We start from the raw sequence: 19,818 nt of genomic DNA, 5'->3' as shown, positions 1-19,818 counted from the left end.
GCGCTGTGCCGCTGTGGACAGACGAACCTGAATAGTTTAGAATAGTTTACGCTCATGAATTGGTTTTTTATGTCACGCTGATAAAAAAGAGAGTTCAGTGGTTAACTGAAATAAAAATGAAACTATATTCCTCCCCTCACTGGGAAAGAAAAGAGTGGTTTTTCAAATGTTCAATACTATGGTCGGTGTCGCTACATTTCGAAAATATACTGATTGTGACGAATTTTATTACATTTTAATGATAAATAATTGATATGTTCAACCGTTTTAAGCTAATTATACACTAAAAATTTTGACTTGATTACTAAAAACTTTTAATTGAGGTTAATGTTAATCGTTGTCATTGAACAACGAACAAATTTCCACATTCAAATTATGAGATCTATCAATGACGCGTTCGTCTTCAAAGTATCCTACGATTTTATGCTGATCAGATATACACAATTATTTTCAGCGATGGAATAAAAATTCTAAGCTAGACATTCCTAGAAATTGTTTTTAATTCTAATTCTGAAAAAGCATAATGAGGGATGGAATGATACTACGCCTTTGAATGAATAAGAAATGGAAGCTTAACATTATCAAGATTGCTGAGTGAAGAATTGGGAAGCAGTAAATAAGTTTTATTTTGAAAATGATGGAAAACCCTTGTTGCCAAACATTTGCGAAGGTTTAGTTGATAAATAAATTTTTCTTCAGTTTCAGACGCCGGAGAAGGCGAAACGCAGCGAAAATTTACATGAACTAAAAATAGTATACGGCGCACGATAAGTTTAGAAACAAACGAACTTAAGTGTCTCACTGGCCTGTGTCTCAGTGAAGAGTTCAATACAGGTCTCATTTACCCGAGTCTCAGTGAAGAGTTCAATAAGGGTCTCACTGACCTGCGTCTCAGTGAAGAAGTCACCGGGCGCGTGAGACGTCGCCGGGTATCCGATAAAGTTTGTAGGTCCGTGCCGACAAAGCCCAGCCTGCGGCATATGAAAACATCACTCAATTAAGGGCAAAATCAGGTCCATTTATGGTCTCAGTTTTCTGTATTTCACACTCTTCAGCAGTGGCCTCCAACTTCCTCTCGCCCTTGGACGCCTTGAGATGATCTAATCCGCACTCCGGTGGGAAGCGTCCCGTAAAAAAATATAGCGGTGTTAGTGTTGAAAAATGGGCTGGCCAACGGGACTGTCGCCTATTATGAACATCACAGTTGGCTGCGAGTCTCGAACCCATAACTCGCTGCTGCAGTCAAGATGATCTGAAGCACTCAACCACCCCACAGTCAAACATCGTACTACATGGTAAACATTTCCTTGCCACTCGCGCCATCTCCACAAAGCATGAATATTCTTCATCCCTTATCTCATTTGTGTCATGCGCGGCATTCCTTTCCCTCCTGTCACATATGTATTAAAAGAAAAGCGCTGAGGAGGCGGGGGGTGCATGCAGGAATAATATGTAATCATAATTCAAACACTTGAGATAACGACGCGACTTGAAAACGCCGCAAATATATCAGATAAGACAGCAACTTGATCGGTTCTGTGTATCAGAGGCCGGAGCTTACCTACCATGCAAGAACACCGGCCTTTCATGTGTCTAAATTCTGGTGTGTCATCGGCATGCAAGTGTTATACCTTCTCGAGTGTGGCCTTTCAGTGAGGAATGCGTCTGGGCATTCATAGAAATCAACTTCTTATTAAGCAATCTAATAATTCATTCATCAATTGAAGTATAAGCGTTCTTTTAAATTCATGTTAGCCGTCGTGCATTATCCAGTAGCTCTCAACTCTGGTCTGGACCGTGCAGCGAGTGAACAGATGCTGGGTTAATTGAATGCTTTAATTTCACTAATGAAGAAAAGTCTAAACGCATTTAGATTCAGCATGATGATGATATATTGACATGGAGGACTGTTATTGTTGAAATTATACTTCAAGTGATTGGTATATCAGTTGAATTACTTAATCCGACTATAGAATTCAAGCGGCACAGTGTGTAAAGAGAACTTTTCGAGAAATCCCTTCGCAAATGCTTAATCTTACTATATAATTCAAGCGGCACAGTGTGTAAAGAAAACTAATCGAAAAATCCTTTTAAAAATGCAAAATGCCAAGAAAACTTTTCGAGAAATCCTTTTGAAAATGCAAAAAATAGCAATGCATTTTAAACGCGTGCACGGATCAGTTTTCACTCACCGTCCCCAGATGTGACCAAAGCCCCAACAGCCGCGGAGGCGACGCTGGCACAGCCCTTCATGCTGGACCCGCCGTTGGGGAAGAAGTCCACGTGGCCCAGACTCCCCAGGTACCCGAAGTGGCCGCCCAACAAAGACCCCGCGTCCGTGTGGATCACGTCTACGAACACCGCGTCGCTCGGGTCCAGGCGGCCGGACGGTCCGCGGCTTATGAACATCGGACCCGCAGGATCTAGACCTGTCGTGATGACATTTGATTTCAGCTAGAGTGGGATTGAAAAAAAAATTAAAATATATAAGTAAATACATATTAATTAATAATAATAATAATATTTTTTAATATGTATAATGCTTCAATAAAATTCTATCACAAATTTGTCAGCATAAATGGCAGACAAATTTTTAAAGTAAATTTTGAAATACTCTACTGCTAAAATTATTAATCGAGAAAAAATATCTAAAATGTAATTTAATTAACATTACATTATAACATTGTCCTTCTTTATATGGCTCGTAGAACCTGGTATTCGGCTTATAAAACTATTTGTTGCGCTAACACCACTCATCCCTAAAACTTTCAAATTTTAAAAACGTCAAAAAGCAAAAAAATGCATACAGAGCAATTTAAAATATTGACCAGTAATGCGACCGATGCCTGGAAAAGCAGCGCCTGCAGCCCCCGCCACGTGCGCGCCGAGGCTGTAACCGATCACATGTGTCTTGTTTCTGTCCAGCCCCGCCTCAGCCTGCCGTAACACGTGAAACAAGAGATACCATCAATTCTGGGATTGATATTTGTCGAACAGATCCAGAAATTCCAGGGATGAGAAATGCTGGAGGATTGCTTGGAAGTGAAATGGGCAAACAGATCCAGAAAATAGTCCTGACGAGGGGGCAGAGAAAATGGAAAATTCCAGAGAGAGGGAAATGCTGGAGGATTGCTTATGAACGTGAAACAAAGGATACCTTCAATTCTGGAATTGATATTGGTCGAACAAAACCGGAAAATAGTCTTGGCGAGGAGGCAGAGAGAATGGAAAATCCGAGAAAAAAATGCTGGAGGATTGCTTATGGACGTGAAACAAAGGATATCTTCAATTCTGGATTTGATGTTGGTCGAACAGATCCAGAAAATAGTCTTGGCGAGGGGGCAGAGAGAATGGAAAATTCCAGGGAAAGGAAAATCCAGGAGGATTGCTTGGAAGTGATATTGGTCAAACAGATCCAGAAAATAGTCCTGGCGAGGGGGCAGAGAGAATGGAAAATCCGAGAAAAAGGCTGTAACCGATAACATGTGTCTTGTTTCTGTCCAGCCCCGCCTCAGCCTGCCGTAACACGAGAAACAAAGGATACCTTCAATTCTGGAATTGATATTGGTTAAAAAGATCAAGAAAATAGTCCTGGCAAGGGGGCAGAGAAAATGAGAAAATTCCAGAGAGAGGCAAAGGCTGGACTATTGCTTGGAAATGAAATGGGCAAACAGATCCAGAAAATAGTCCTGGCGAAGGGGCATAGAGAATAGGAAAATCCAGAGAAAGGAAAATGCTGGAGGATTGCCTAAATATAGTAGAATGGGAGGCCATTGCTCGCGAATGATCATGTAGATACCTCATATGCATTAGGAAATACATACTAGTACTTTATATAACTTACAACAAAATATTGTTCTTCTAGTATAGGTACCATATTCTATTTGAGTAAAGTTTTAACGAGTAGTTTATTACAGATTTCATTCTTTGCTTAAGGTGATAATCTCGAAGCCTTATAAACTGTGTTAGTTAGCTCGCAATGAATATATATTGAACACGTACTTCACAGTGAAGCAATCAGAGATTCCAAGGGCATGAATTCTAAATTAAATTATTCCATGTGCTAAAAAAATAATTATTCCAAGTTAGAGGATCCTCTTCTGCCTTTATTTAATGCAGCAAAAAATTTTCACAAATGAAACTGAAAATAATTCGCAGTGGGACTCGATTTTGAAGGATGTCGTGTTCTTTTGATTAAGTCTCTGAATTGTTGCGTGACGGTGAATGACGGAAGGCTTAAAAATTAAGAAAGAGTTTCCAAAGCAAGAAAAAAAATCTGTTTCTATTCGAGTACGAACATACTCGGGAAAAATATTTTGGTGGAAATAAACGCCATCTAGCAAGATTATTCTGCATGTTAATGGAATCAAAAAAGAGTTACAGATCACGAAAAGTTTTGGTGCATTAAATCCGTTCACTTGACGCAATTGGTTTTCACAATTACTCATTGACTGAAAGATAGCTGATAGCAATCGATGACGTTTATCAGGATTGGTTTCCGCAAGTACTCAATGACTAAAACATTGCTGATGGCAATCGATGGCATCTTACGTTTGGTCCAATAGTTCTAATGACAGGCTTTGGCAAAGACATATCGCATTAATAGTCTATATTGATGAAATGATCAGTCTATGAAACGAACAAGACATACTTAGTCAATGGATCATGTCATGTCCTCCTTCGAAGTCAACTGAATCGCTGCTATCTTAAGCTCAGCAAGTTTTGACCCACTATATTTGGGTCGAGATTAAGCTAGGGATTTAACAGCAATGCATGGCAGAAGTATAGAAGCTTTAAAAGTAGCTATAAATAAATGACTGAGGTTCCGGGATGAACGAGTTTAAAAAATGTGGTTTCGGGTAGAACAAAATCAGAAGATACATTAGTTTCATTTAGACATGTTCAATTTAACTGCTCGCTATAATAAAGCGTTGTTTTCATTGGTAAGCCTAAACTAGAATTATTCACTATTAGACGCATAACTAAATGAATTCAGATATTGGTAATACATTTTAATAGTCACGTAGCCCTACATTCTACTTCTTTGTCGGCTCTTTAATTATTGAATTAAATACAATTATTAATGCAACTAATTATTAGGGTTTCCTTCGGCAGTTTACTGACGGTTAGGCATGCATAAATTAAGCAAATCGCAGTCCGCATTACTGCGATAGGCGCGACAGGCCTACATCCCAGTAAAAATTTACAGACGCGGCAGCTTCTGATTTGGATTACCAGAAGCTGGGGCGACTCTAAATTTTGTTAGGGATTTCACCTCAATGAAGGCGAGCAGTGCAGCGAGTTCACCGCCCACGAACTGTACGTTGTCAACCGCAGCCGCGTAGAGGCCGTCGCAGAGCGCTGCCCAACGCAGCAGCAGTACGTTCATGGCAGCCTGTTGATGGTCATGTCTTAATAGAATAGAATAGAATAGAATAGAATAGAATAGAATAGAATAGAATAGAATAGAATAGAATAGAATAGAATAGAAGTGTCGGCGTTGAAGAAATAGGCCCATGGCCTGTTGCCGATTCTTGAACTTTTCGTGACTTGATTCACAAGGGATCCGGCCTTTGGAACCCGATCTTTCCATAACTGACGATTGATTGAGATAGCTGCTGGACTTATTGCCTGGTCTGTAAGTTGCTGGGCATTTTAAGACTGAACTTGTGCATTTGCATAGCTTAGATGGTCATGTCTTTATGACAAGGTTTCTGATAAGTCAATAAAAACACTGCTATACGGCAAAATTTTGTTTGCCAACAACATCGTTACGGTTAGAACAGTTTCCATTTGATGATGGGATTTGCAAGATATCGTCTCAATATCGTCACTTAAGTTTTCAATTAATGGTCGTGGTAGTGAATTAATCACAGCGAATTAAAATTTTAATCAAACCCAAATTGGTAGTGATTTAACATTTCGTGCCAGAATTAGTAGAAATATTTATATATTCTGCTTCTCCAACTTGTGTGTGGAAAGAATGGAAAAATGAACTAAATAATATACCATAAAATAATAATAAATAATATATTAATAAATAATGTACCAGAAGCAAAATATTTTAATGATAAAACGCTATAATTTTCCATTGTAACGATCAATTTTCTTGGTGATGTTATTGTTATAACATGTGTATTCCATCGTAACAAATAATTATCCTTCTGTATGTTGACTGTCGTTCCTAGAACTCTAAAGGTGCGGGATCAAACGATCTATTTACAGGGATGGATTTCTCTCACGATTTTGCATGGAAGAATTTAACCAGAATTTCATTATGATTTCATGCTAATGCTATAAATTTAGAAATATATTCTGTAATAGATGATCTCGGTCACGTAAGAAGCTATTACTCGCCCTCCTTTTCTGTTGCGTCTCCTCGTTTTGCGAACATCTCACGGCGGCACCCAATCTCTTGAATAAAGCATTACTCTTAAAGAATAAAGCATTACTTGAATAAAGCATTAGTCTTGAAGAAAAAAGCATTACTCATTAAATCATAACTCAGTAAAGCATTACTCATTGAAGCATTACTCATTAAAACATTCCTCATTAAAGAATTACTCATTAAAGTATTACTCATTGAAGCATTACTCATTAAAGAATTACTCATTAAAGCGTTACTCAATAAAGCATTACCTGAATAAAACATTTCTCAATCTCTTGAATAAAGCATTACTTTCAAAGAAACAGCAGCGAAGTACAACGATTTTTATTTTTTTTTGATAATCTTGCATTACATTCATTGAAAATATTACTTTACTTTATTGATAATATTTATATATTTATTTAAATATTTATCAATGAATATTTATATTTATTGATAATATTACTTACTTTATTGTACGACAGTGCAATTTCCAAATAAATTTAAATCCACCAATTTCTCTTCTTACCGATTAAATGTTTCTTCATGACTCCTGTGCAAGTTTGAGACGATACTTTTGCGTGAATCAAGCGTGGAAACTTGTAACTTACCTAAAATAATAACAAATTTTCGTTTCCCATTTCTTAGTTTCATGAGTTATTGGCTCGGTCAACATATATNGAGCTATCATGTACATGAATGTGCAGAGCTATCATGTACATGAATGTGCAGAGCTATCATGTACATGAATGTGCAGAGCTATCATGTACATGAATGTGCAGAGCTATCATGTACATGAATGTGCAGAGCTATCATGTACATGAATGTGCAGAGCTATCATGTACATGAATGTGCAGAGCTATCATGTACATGAATGTGCAGAGCTATCATGTACATGAATGTGCAGAGCTATCATGTACATGAATGTGCAGAGCTATCATGTACATGAATGTGCAGAGCTATCATGTACATGAATGTGCAGAGCTATCATGTACATGAATGTGCAGAGCTATCATGTACATGAATGTGCAGAGCTATCATGTACATGAATGTGCAGAGCTATCATGTACATGAATGTGCAGAGCTATCATGTACATGAATGTGCAGAGCTATCATGTACATGAATGTGCAGAGCTATCATGTACATGAATGTGCAGAGCTATCATGTACATGAATGTGCAGAGCTATCATGTACATGAATGTGCAGAGCTATCATGTACATGAATGTGCAGAGCTATCATGTACATGAATGTGCAGAGCTATCATGTACATGAATGTGCAGAGCTATCATGTACATGAATGTGCAGAGCTATCATGTACATGAATGTGCAGAGCTATCATGTACATGAATGTGCAGAGCTATCATGTACATGAATGTGCAGAGCTATCATGTACATGAATGTGCAGAGCTGTCAGGTACGTGAATGTGTAGAGCTATCATGTACATGAATGTGCAGAGCGATCATGTAAATGAATTTGCAGAGTTATAATGTACATGAATATATAGAGCAATAAGGTTCAGAGACGTACAGGGATTTTAGCTAGAGGAGCCTACAGAGCTGTAATGCATTATGAATGTACAGAGCTATCAGGTATAGAGACGCACAGAAATTTCAGGTAATGAAACCTACAGAGCTATCATGTACAATGAATTTACAGAGCTATAAGGTACAGAGACGTACAGAGATTTCAGATACAGTGACATACAGACCTACAGAGCTGTCATGTGCATGAATGTGCAAAACTATCAGGTACAGAGACGCACAGAAATTTTAAGCAGAGAAGCCTACAGAGCTGTAACGCATTATGAATGTACAGAGCTATAAGGTACAGAGACATAGAGATTTCAGATAATGGAACCTACACAGCTATAACATATAATGACTTTATAGAGCTATCAGGTACAGAGACTTACAGATATTTCAGGTAGATAAACCTACAGAGCAATCATGCACTAAGAATTTACAGCGCTATTAGGTTCAGAGACTCACAGTGATTTTAGGTAAAGAAACCTACAGAGCTATCACGTATTATGACTGTAAAGAGCTACCAGGTACAGAGATGTACAGAGATTTCGCGTAATGAAACCTACAGAGCTATCACTTATTATGACTGTACAGGGCTAACAGGTACAGAGACGCACCGAGATTTCAGGCAGAGAAACCTACAGAGCTGTAACGTACTATGAATTTACAGAGCTCTCAGGTACAGGGACGCACAGAGATTTCGGGTAGACAAACTTACAGAACTGTAACGTATTATGTATGTATAGAGATTTTCAGGTACAGAGACGTAAGAAGATGACGTAGAGTATCCAGCTGTATAGACACACAATTTATTGTCGAATAAATGATTCACTTTGGAGATAATTATATTATATAAATTCCACTCAATTTTTAGAGTGGAATTTATAGAATTACTGACAATTAAACGGAAATTGTAATGAAAAAGTTTAGATTGTATGAAATAAACATTCAAAGTTGAAAGAATATTGTTAGTTGAAAGAATATTATTGCACGCATAGAGAAATTAATTCTGAAACTCCATGAAATTATTAAGTCGTGTTATTTAATAAAGTTACTCAACAAACTTGTTCCAATCCTAATGAGCTGCTGGTTTGTTGTACCAATAAATTTATTTATGAAATGAATTTCCGGTGCGTGACTACATAAAATATCATTCACATCAAGTTGACAATGAACATTGACATCAAGTTGAAAGCAGTTGATGAGCGGCCAGAATAACCAAGTTTAAACCGAGCTGGTACAACCGCTTTCATAATATAGTTAGTTACACTGAGAGCAACCATTTCTCGCACATTTAAAATTTTCCTAAATACGAGTACAATTATAACTCACTTTCTATAGTAGTTCACACAATAATTACAATATTGTATATTTTGTTCATTAGGGGAAAAATAATTTAATATTTTTTTCTTTTCCATCTTGCATTACTCCAATGCATGAAAAATTTTCCTACCGATAATATTGTAACTGGATTGTTGCTATCTTTATTTCAAAAGATAATTTAAGCAATTAGCACCACCGAGATGAGAAGTCAGTAGAAATCAGAGCTCGTATTTTTATATTTTATCATCTCATCGCAAAGCAAAACAAATGATCGTCTCAAAATAAACTGGTTTGCAAGTTGAATGGCCGGCAGAGTTCCTCGATAGCCAAAAGTCGCTCACCTTGTATAGAGCTCGAAAATGACGTCGTTTGGAACAGGTTTTCGGACTCGAACATTCAAGTCATCGGGAAAGAATTCGGCGTCGCTGAAACTTGAGATGTTGAAGTGATCGTCTCCAATATCAGGATCATTGCATTCCTCGTCGACGTCTTGAAGAGGGACCAACTCTGGTCTAATGATCTTCACGAGATCTGGGAGGGCGAAATTGAATTAACAAGGATCCGTTCAGTTTTCATGAATGTTTTTTTTTACATTTTATTTCACGCATGTCACAGCGGAAACAAGTGAAGGATTCTGTAGATGGTTATACGTCAGATGTTTTTCCATACTCACTCGCTATCACTGAAATTATTGCAAAAATTGACTGCATTTTAACACTCGTCGTCTTCCTTGGAATAAACTTCAATCCGAACCTAGAAAAATACCTACAAAGTGCGGAGAAAGCAGTTAAATAATTCAAAGTAGGAACAAGAATAAAATATAAAAATTGTTCGCGAAGATAACTGAAGGCAAATGCACAGCTCAGAAGTTATTTGGAGCGCAATCACGTCCACGGACACGAAATGACAAATGCAGCACGACTCGTTCCCACACGCTATTTGTAGCGAAGCCAAGCGTTTATGATGGAAGAGACGAGGATGTAATTGCCATAATAAACACATATCGATTGTTACGGGACGAGCGGCGCTATAATAAACACACATAGATTGTTATAAGACGAGTGACTATTGGCGCTTTAATAAAACACACATCGATTGTTAGAAGACTAGTGACTATTGGCGCTTTAATAAACACACAATCGATTGTTATAAGACTAGCGGCGCTATAATAAACACACATCGATTGTTATTAGACAAGCGGCGCTATAATGAACACACATCGATTGTTAGGAGACAAGCGGCGCTAGAATAAACACACATAGATTGTTAAGAGGCAAGCGGCGCTATAATAAATGCACATCGATTGCTATTAGACAAGCGGCGCTATAATAAACACACATCGATTGTTAGGAGACAAACGAAGCTATAATAAACACACATCGATTTTTATGAGACAAGCGGCGCTATAATGAACACACATCGATTGTTATAAGTCAAGCGGCGCTATAATAAACACACATCGATTGTTAGGAGACAAACGGAGCTATAATAAACACACATCGATTGTTAGGAGACAAGTGGCAATAGAATAAAAAATACATCGATTGTTAAGCAACGTCGATTCCATTATCCGTGCATATATTATTGTCTAAAATTTTTCTGTCCTTGAAAGTATATCAGTTTTGAATTGAGGATTTTTGATAAAAATATATATATTTTAAATGTTGGATAATGAGAAACTCAGAAATGATGAGAGAGGCCGTAGCTCACTGTTGATGAACCCACGTTATAGTGTAATAATTGATTCAAGAGTTAAATTTGTAGAATTGAAGTTTCATTTAATGATTGAAATTCGATGCAAGGCGTTCATTTTATAGTCATGCATCATTCACCTTGAAATGTTAAAATTCACTAATTTTTTTACGACATCACCAATAGAGGGTAAAGATGTAAATCGATTGTTATTAGACAAGCAGCGCTATAATAAACACAAATCGATTGTTATTAGACAAGCAGTGCTATGATAATCACGTCGATTGTTAATATTACCAAGAACGTCGATTCCATTATCCGTGTTTACGTGTATTATTGTCTAAAAATTTCCTGTCATTGAGAGTATATCAGTTTTGAATTGAGGATTTTTGTAATAAAAATATATATATTTTTGAATGTATGAAAATGAAGACTCCGAAATAATGATAGAGGCAGTAGCATCGAACCCACGTAATGGTGTAATAATTGATTCTGGAGTTTAATTCCTGGAATTGAAGTTTTAATGATTGTACCACAATGCAAGGCGTTCATTTTATAGTCATGCATCATTCACCTTGAAATGTTAAAATTCACTAATTTTTTTACGACATCACCAATAGAGGGTAAAGATGTAACTCTAATGCTACCTCGGTTCATGAATAATTAAAGTTTCTGAATGAAAAGACTTGCCTGCCTAATTAAACTTATTAAAATCTTAAGTAAAGCAAGCAACACATTGACAACTTTCGCTCTAGAAAAAAGTTTATTAATTTTTTTTTCTCTAAAAACATCAAGTCCTTCATACTTGTTAAATTTCAAAACATCTCAATCATTGGGAGAGATTAAGCTACCTTTTTAATGAGATTTTTTCATGCGCGGATGATGAGGGTTCAAGATAATCCGAAGTTTTTTTATGAATAAAAGTTTTTTTTTACGAATTGTTGAGTAGTCTACGTTATGTTAGCTTGAGAGCTACCAGCTGTAAGTACCGATGCAATAAGACTATTATTGCAGCAATCGTCCATGTTAAACCATAAAGCAACAACCACAAACCCACAAAGGTAACACCCATCATTTCTCGTCCCACAGTATTCTGATTTTCTTCTAAAACCTGCAGTAATAATATGCACACCTGCAGATATAACATCCATTTATTGCATGTACGTATGTCGTCATAATCTTATTTAAAGGCTTTATTTCAGCCTAAAAAATTTCCTTACATGACAAGCTTATGAAAAATATTTAATGCTTCATGATATGCAATATTTCTTATATAATTACCCGACTGATACAAATTAAGTTGGATTTGAGTTCGGAAAAGGTTTATGGGAAATAACAATATAGATAAATATTCTGCTGAGGTTGGATCATATCTTTAATGCCAGTATAAATGGATATTCTGTTGAGGTTGGATCATATTTTTAATGATCGTATATATAGATATTCTGTTGAGGTTGGATCATATTTTTAATGATCGTATATATAGATATTCTGTTAAGGTAGGATCATTTTTTAATGATAGTGTATATAAATATTCTGTTGAGGAATGATCATATTTTTAATGACAATATATATAGATATTCTTTTGAAGTATGATCTTATTCTTAATGACAGTATATTTAGATATTCTGTTGAGATTGGATCATATTTTTAATGCCAGTATATATAGATATTCTGCTATTTTTAATGACAGTATATATAGATATTCTGTTATTTCTGATGACAGTATATATAGATATTCTGTTATTTTTAATGACAGTATAAATAGATATTCTGTAATTTTTGATGACAGTATGTATAGATGTTATATTACTTTTAATGACAGTATTTAAAAATATTCAGTTATTTTTAATGAGAGTATAATAGATATTCTGTTGAGGTATGATCATATTCTTAATGACCCATGTAAGCGCTATCCCTGCTTTGTATGGCACGCGTCTGCTACACTCTTTATATGAGAGCAATGACCCAACGGCACAACTGAGGTAATGGTTATTACCGTCATTACGACACTGATGTAAAACGTGTCTTTCTGGCCGACGTGACCAGAGAAAAGAAACTCAGGACGTTGCGGTCAAGTTTTGTGTAAGGGATTCTAAATATCGTCTCTAAATTATAATTTTGTTCCCTCAGCTTCTTTTCATTATATGTTTTTCTGAATAAGAAGATAAGGCATTATATCACATTGCAATATATTGCCGATGTTTACCTTAGCATTTTTCCGGTGAATAATAACGGTCATCGTGAAATTCAATTGTGTTCGTACGAGAATTGTTCTTTGTCTCTTCAAGGGAAAATATTATGGAATTTTCTACGAAATCGTATCTGAATGCCGAACAAGCTCGTTTTTTTTTTAAGTTAACATTTTATGTAAGTAATCCTGTTTTCTCTTTGCCTATTTTTTGCGTTGGTACTCATCCATTTGTTCGCAGAATTTTACTAAAATTTAAGATATAATTGTTCAGTTTGGATTTTTCTTACCATTAGTTCACGACTGGTAGTATGAAGACAATTATATAATTAATAATCAACATCAAAAATTAACTTTCAACAGATTGAAGAGGTGCCTATTTAGCGACGTTACTTCGCTTCGACACCAGTGTAATTAATAACCGAATCGTGCACAAAACATTGAATAGAAATAAAAACTTTGACAATTATCAAACGCGCGACTGAATAGCGTTTTTAAAGCTGCATAATTGCAACCGAGCTCTTGTTTTTCTCACCAGACGGAAGAGATGCATCATCGTGTCTAATTTTCCATGCTTAGCATAAATGAAGTAAAAAGTAAATGAAGCTATGTATATCGGGGTAAAATATTAGCGATGGGTGATTAAATTACTGTGGACATATAAGTGATTTAAGCGTAAAAAACCTGTGTAAACATGTAAAAGTCTTGTGTTACTTGCTGAGCAGAAAGACTATGGAAACTGATACTTGTTGCCAGTCATAAATCTGTCCAGAGAAAGCATAGCATTGTAAGATTTCTCGAGAAGACGACGACTTCATCGGGCTGGGAAAGATATCACCATAGAAAAGTTCGGGCGGCGGCCAAACTTTGCGACGGCAAAGTTACTTTAAATTCACGATGAGTCCGGGCAAAGCCACGAGCCCGTCTGTGGTCACCGGCAACTTCGGAATCCCGGATCTCCGGACGCAGCTGGACGGAATCTTAAGCGGGCCAGCGGCCCGATCCGGAAACCTGGTTAGCCCTTTATCGGGGACGGAGGCCTGAGCCATTCTGAAAACCGGAGATGGAGTTCATTTCCATTTGTTTGCGATATGAAAACAAAAAATATCAATATGAAATAGTGATACTAACTAATCGTTAATGCGCTGATACATTTTTCTATATAATTTTTTGAGGGTTCTAAATTTTATGAAATAAATGTGCGAGTTATAATTTGACAATTTTCTTGTAGAAGTTGACGATTTTGCATCAGGAGCTGTCGATAGTAGGGTATAAGTTGACAATGTTCTACAGGAAGTTGATAATGTTGTGCTTGATATTGTATGACGGTGTTATAAGGGAATTCACAGTTCCTAAACATAAAGGAAAAATTAATGACGCAGTAAAGATATTACAAAATTAACAGACACATTTAGGGAGATACTGTATCAAGATATACTACTAATGAATAATTTTCCGTGTAGGATACACATGAAACTCTGAAAATGTATGGACAATTACCTATTTTTCGTTTCGTGATAACTCTTAAACTGTGAGAGGCTTGTGATTGAACCTCTAGGCTAAAATTGCAACAAGCGACATTGCGACAATCTATACATGAGTAAATACTTTTTTTGCAAGCATTACCAAGGCGCAACAGAATTGAATATCGAAAAACAAAAAAAGTTGGAACAAAAAAATTGTACTAGACTTTAGACCTCAGACTGGATATAAGGATTCTTACATATGGATCGGATGCTTATAAGGAATGTAAATATTATTCCACAACATTTCCTGCACATTTACTTGAAAAAACATGACTTGTAGCAAGCTTTCAAACGCTGGTAATGAGCTTTCATCTCAGCCATCCTGTAAAGAAGATAACGTGTGTCAGATGATGTGACGTAATTAATGTAATTAATAATGTAATAATGCAATTCGAAAAAAATAAAATTACATTTGCGCAGTTAGGGTTGCTGCTATCTTCCTGGAGAATTGGCCTGGTCAAAATTTATCTTAGAACCGGAAGCAAAAATGTAAGATTTTCTTCAAATCAAAAGATTCTAGGAATTCAGCTTGTTTTGATAAAAAAAACTTCTCGCGTGAATGTAGGCTGAATAATTTTCTTAATTTTAAGTGGCTCATAAGGATACCCCAGCATAGATTATCAGGATTAACTCAACTGAAAATCGTCCGGTGTGTGCAGTTCTTACATGAAAGCATTTACTTAAAAGAAGCATCTGTTTGCTTCAATCTTCCATAAATGACTAGTTTAAGAGTAGTATTCATTGCCCTCAAATGACATAACAAATAATGAGAATGCATTTATCTCCAATGGTGGATCAACCGAAAAAGAGTCAAAAAGTACATATTGTGATACAGTAATTTTCTGTCTAAGTCACATTCTTTAATATTTTATATCCATTCGTTTGAGAATTTTTCATTATCGTTTTTATAAAAAATATTGATCTGACAAAATTCCAAGCACCCACTACCAATTTTGGCAGAAAATGACAGCCGAAACCACCTTAACATTATTCAATTCCCGTCACGAAAATCTGTTACTCTAATCCGCTAACTCGATTTCTCTTCAAATGGTCATCATCATATTCATTCTTTGTCAATCCAGAGATTTTCGCGCGGGCTATGAATTTTGAACAGATCTTAAAATTGAAATCCTAGGCAAGGAAGCCTCTGATCTCAAAATTGATGAGTGCTATCGCGTTGCCGCGGTACAGCGACTCTTCGCATCGAACAGCACCGTCTCGTTACTGCAATGAGAATTAATGTTTCGTCTGAATATTACAACTTAATTTCAACAGTTGTGTTCAAATTGAATAAACTGAGTCTTATTCAATATTTGCTTCACAGTATAGTCGATGTAGCATTTCATAAAGCTGTGATCTTAAATAATAAAATCAACGAGTTGAGACCAGCAACACGAGCTAAAATTTCGTAAAATTACGTTAAGGAAAGAATTGTAGCGTGATAAAATCTCTATCTGCTTGTCGAGTGGTAGAAATAAATTCTGGAATAAAACACTACTAACGCGGAAAAAATTTCCCTTGAGTCTTGCTCAGATCAATTGCGTTTAAAAAATTCTAATTTAATCAATCGGTCTCAATTATCATTGACATCTGCTGTACTGTTTTTGACCTCTAACATTTTTACCTCAATTTTTAACAGTGATTTGAATATCACTATTTAAATTGTGAGCTTGTTCCTCACAACCGATACACAAATTTATTTTAGTATTGTTTCGATACATGACAAGCTCAAATGAAATTAGATAACAAATTTTGATCTGAAAATTCAGACGAGCCAAATATTTTAAGAAAGTGAAGACTAAAATTATCAAACTAAAAAATGGATAAATGAAAGAGGCAAAAGTAACTCAAATTTATACAGTTATTCGCGTCAAAAAGGTTGGTTATTCGATTTATATAGGCTGTGATGAAGTTCATGAACAACAAGAGAAAAACATGCCGAAATGTATATTATTTGGGGGTTTGGAGACTTGATAAATCCCAAGAGAATAGAGTTAGAAACTCGATTTCCCGTTGGAATAGATGGCAAAGCCTACGTTAAAGCCTCCTCTGTAACATCGCCAATGTTGTCAGGTTTTTCAATGCGGTAGGCTGTTTTCTGTTTATTCGATACATTTTAATTTCATTTGCGATGAATGATGGGTTCAACATATGAGAGAATTTTCCCGATTGCAAAAAAAATTAGATCCTTTTAATGTATTGCAACGTATTTTTAAAAATTGATTATGAATTGATTGATAGTATGCATTAGCGTTGGAGCATATCACCTCTTGTTAAACATAGCTTCTTCTATTGAACAAGTTTTTTATGATAAATGTATGGTCAAATGAGGTTTGGAATTTGACAAATAGGGCCAAAAATTGTAGCGTATTTTAATGCTTCAAGGTTAATGTTATATATATTTTAAATGTCTTCAATTCCAGTTTGCGACCAATTATACCTCTTCCCCCAAAAATAGGAAAGAATGAGATCCAAGGATGATCATTTTCTAACTGTAAATTAGGTTTGTTCTAAAATGAAAGGTCTATGCAGACAGCCAGTATTTGATGTGAACAGGCGCGACTTCTCTCCTTCATACCTGCGTGACTGTGCAGTGCAGAGGTTCACAGTTATATATAAAATGTTGACACATTGAGGTGACTCAGTCATGTTATAATGTTTATTCATATGTTTCGTCTGCCCAAAACTAACGAAGATTGGTTGAGAGAAGCATTTCAGAATTCAATCAAATGGAAGAAGTCGATAACCATGAATGGAAATATTGCCAGGTGGATAAATAATCGTTGATAACACCTCGTTAGTTTTATAAACCGACATAAGTTCATGCAAAACAATCAAGCGAACGGTTCATCAGCGTCTGTGGTGATTATTCACCCGTTATACAAAGCGATCATCTAAATCGGCCCGGACCATATATCAGTGTCAGTATTTGGAGACTGCGCAGCGGTCTGTAATAAACAGATGATCCTAAAATCCTATCATAATTGCTAGAGGCGTTGGATGTTAATTAATCTTTTGTTCCCAGTGAACCTGAACGCAGTTTATTACCTAAGCAATAACTGCTGCCGAAATTAAAAGCTCAATGCGAATTATATCCATATGCAACCGATACGAATACTTTAAAATATCGCGTGAAATCGTTCACCCAACAAACTTTGGGTCAATCCATCTTTTGATGATTTTGAGGCTCATGTTCATGTTGCAATATAAAGTTTTCGAAGGGGAACTTTAAATTTTAAGATTTCAGATTTCGAGCTGCGTTGCGCCTCTTGCGACTGATGGAAGCAGATATTCTTTGACTAGAGTCTTGCTTAATATTTTATTTTTTTTCTCTGTTGGTAAAGTAAATGTGAAGTGAGAAGTTAAAGGTCAAAGTGTTTGGGGAAAAGCAAGAGAAAAATTGCATCTTTTAGTGTCCATTCATTTGAATCTAGTGAAAAAAACACTTTGTGAGGCTCTGAATAAAATAATTGTACTATAAAAGGCGATTATTAAGATTTGGTAAAGAATCCAGGGCTGCTTGTGAGTCGATAGTTATTTTCTTCGACAGAAACTCAGGTCCCATCACTTCGACTCAGGTCTCATCACTTGTTTTGTCTCGTTGAGATGTTCAGGGAAAGTTCCAAACTTAAACTCATTTTCAGTCTTTATAAGAAGTTTACTTTACGCTTTTATATGTTAACTCACTTATATTCATTGTGGGAGGCTTATTTATAAATCTCTACTCCTCATTCCCCTTGCGAAGGAGGTTTAATTTTATGCTTGAAAATCTTCACTCATTACTCTACTTTTGTGGGAGGTTAATTTCCGGCTTAATAATATTCACTCCTTATTCCACTTGTATAAGTTTTTTTTAAAACCTTACAAATCTTTAGAAGTTATTTACCCTTTGTAAGAGGTCCGTCTCGACTGCACTTGTGCGCCATAGGAGGTTCACGGGTTAATAACATATAGACTATATCTCCAGTATTAGCCCAACATATAATACAATAATTTAACCTCAATTTCAACAATTCAAGAGAAAATACCAGGCAACCTGAAAAAAATGAATCTTTATACTTAAAATAAGAAGCAGTGCATAACATATAAGGAACTACAGAATACATTTAATATATTAGAATTCTACTGAATTTGAGAAGAATTGTTAAATTGTTAATTGGCGTGCCATGCATGGGTCCAGAGTTATAATAAGATCCAGAAAAATATATAAATAACCTTTCCTAATTGAATGAAACTAATTTAATTCGGAATGATTAGCAACCAGCGTAATTAGTTAGATTTTCGAACGCTAATTGAAGTAATTAGCTTGCGTAGCAGAGTGTCCATAGCGATAATTAACATAATCAGCGCGGTGAGCGTAATTTTGTGAGCATAATTTATGATCGTTTTTCCGGAAAATATTTAGCGCTCACAAAGGACATCATGTGTCCATTGTTTACAGGGGTTTACCGCCGTCTTCTCATTAATTTTCCAGACCGTAAAGTGGGACAGTTTTTTTGGGAAATATTGAAATTTCAGCATGAAATGAGGAAGGTATTGGTATTTTTAACTTTCAAAGAAACTCCTGAGGAACTGATTTCGCTTCATCAAAGGAATAAATTGAACTATAATATATAAATTACTTTTTCTCATTATTGGTTACTTGTGATCTGATCGAGGTGCATTCCTACTTGCTGAAATGATGAAAAATATCGCTTAGAGATGCGTGCTTTCAAACATTGCTTTTACTATATTTTTAAAGCAGAACTTTGATTATTTGCAAGAAAAATATTTTTTAACTCAACAACTCAAAGAAACGCAATCTTCAAATGCATGGATTCGTTAGCTATCACAGGAACAAAATGGCATGAACAAGTATCCGAGTTAATAAATTATATTCTTTTAGTAGATTGAACCACGGCTTGTATTAATGTTGAATTAGAAATATCAATTATGCTGAACGGAGCTGACGTTTATATGGTAATGAGATGCAACTCGCATAATGCGTTATGTCCATGCTTATTAGTCTATGCATGGATCAGGCGCTATGCATGCTGATATGATACGTGCTGATGTGATGGGTGCTGATATGATGCGTGCTGATATGATGCGTGCAGAATTGATGCGTGCTGATATGATGCGTGCTGATATGATGCGTGCTGATATGACGCGTGACGATATGAGTTTGAGTGCTAACACACATAAGCGGGGTGT

At 36.0% G+C, this 19,818-nt stretch overlaps 1 protein-coding gene across 1 annotated transcript; it reads right to left on the bottom strand.

Moving 5' to 3' along the window:
* Window positions 1–841: 841 nt before the first annotated feature.
* LOC125177605 (putative endothelial lipase) lies at window positions 842–18,322 on the bottom strand. The gene is made up of 6 exons (XM_047879631.1): window positions 18,313–18,322; window positions 9,558–9,747; window positions 5,276–5,411; window positions 2,829–2,937; window positions 2,261–2,429; window positions 842–884 (listed from the first exon to the last, which is right to left on the bottom strand). Exons 1-6 carry the CDS (start codon window positions 18,320–18,322, stop codon window positions 842–844), a joined length of 657 nt encoding a protein of 218 aa, XP_047735587.1.
* Window positions 18,323–19,818: the final 1,496 nt, after the last annotated feature.

This window comes from Hyalella azteca, unplaced genomic scaffold (genome assembly GCF_000764305.2).
Source record: "Hyalella azteca isolate HAZT.00-mixed unplaced genomic scaffold, Hazt_2.0.2 contig3484, whole genome shotgun sequence".
NCBI lineage: Eukaryota > Metazoa > Arthropoda > Malacostraca > Amphipoda > Hyalellidae > Hyalella > Hyalella azteca.
This window is presented reverse-complemented; position numbering and strand designations above follow the sequence as displayed.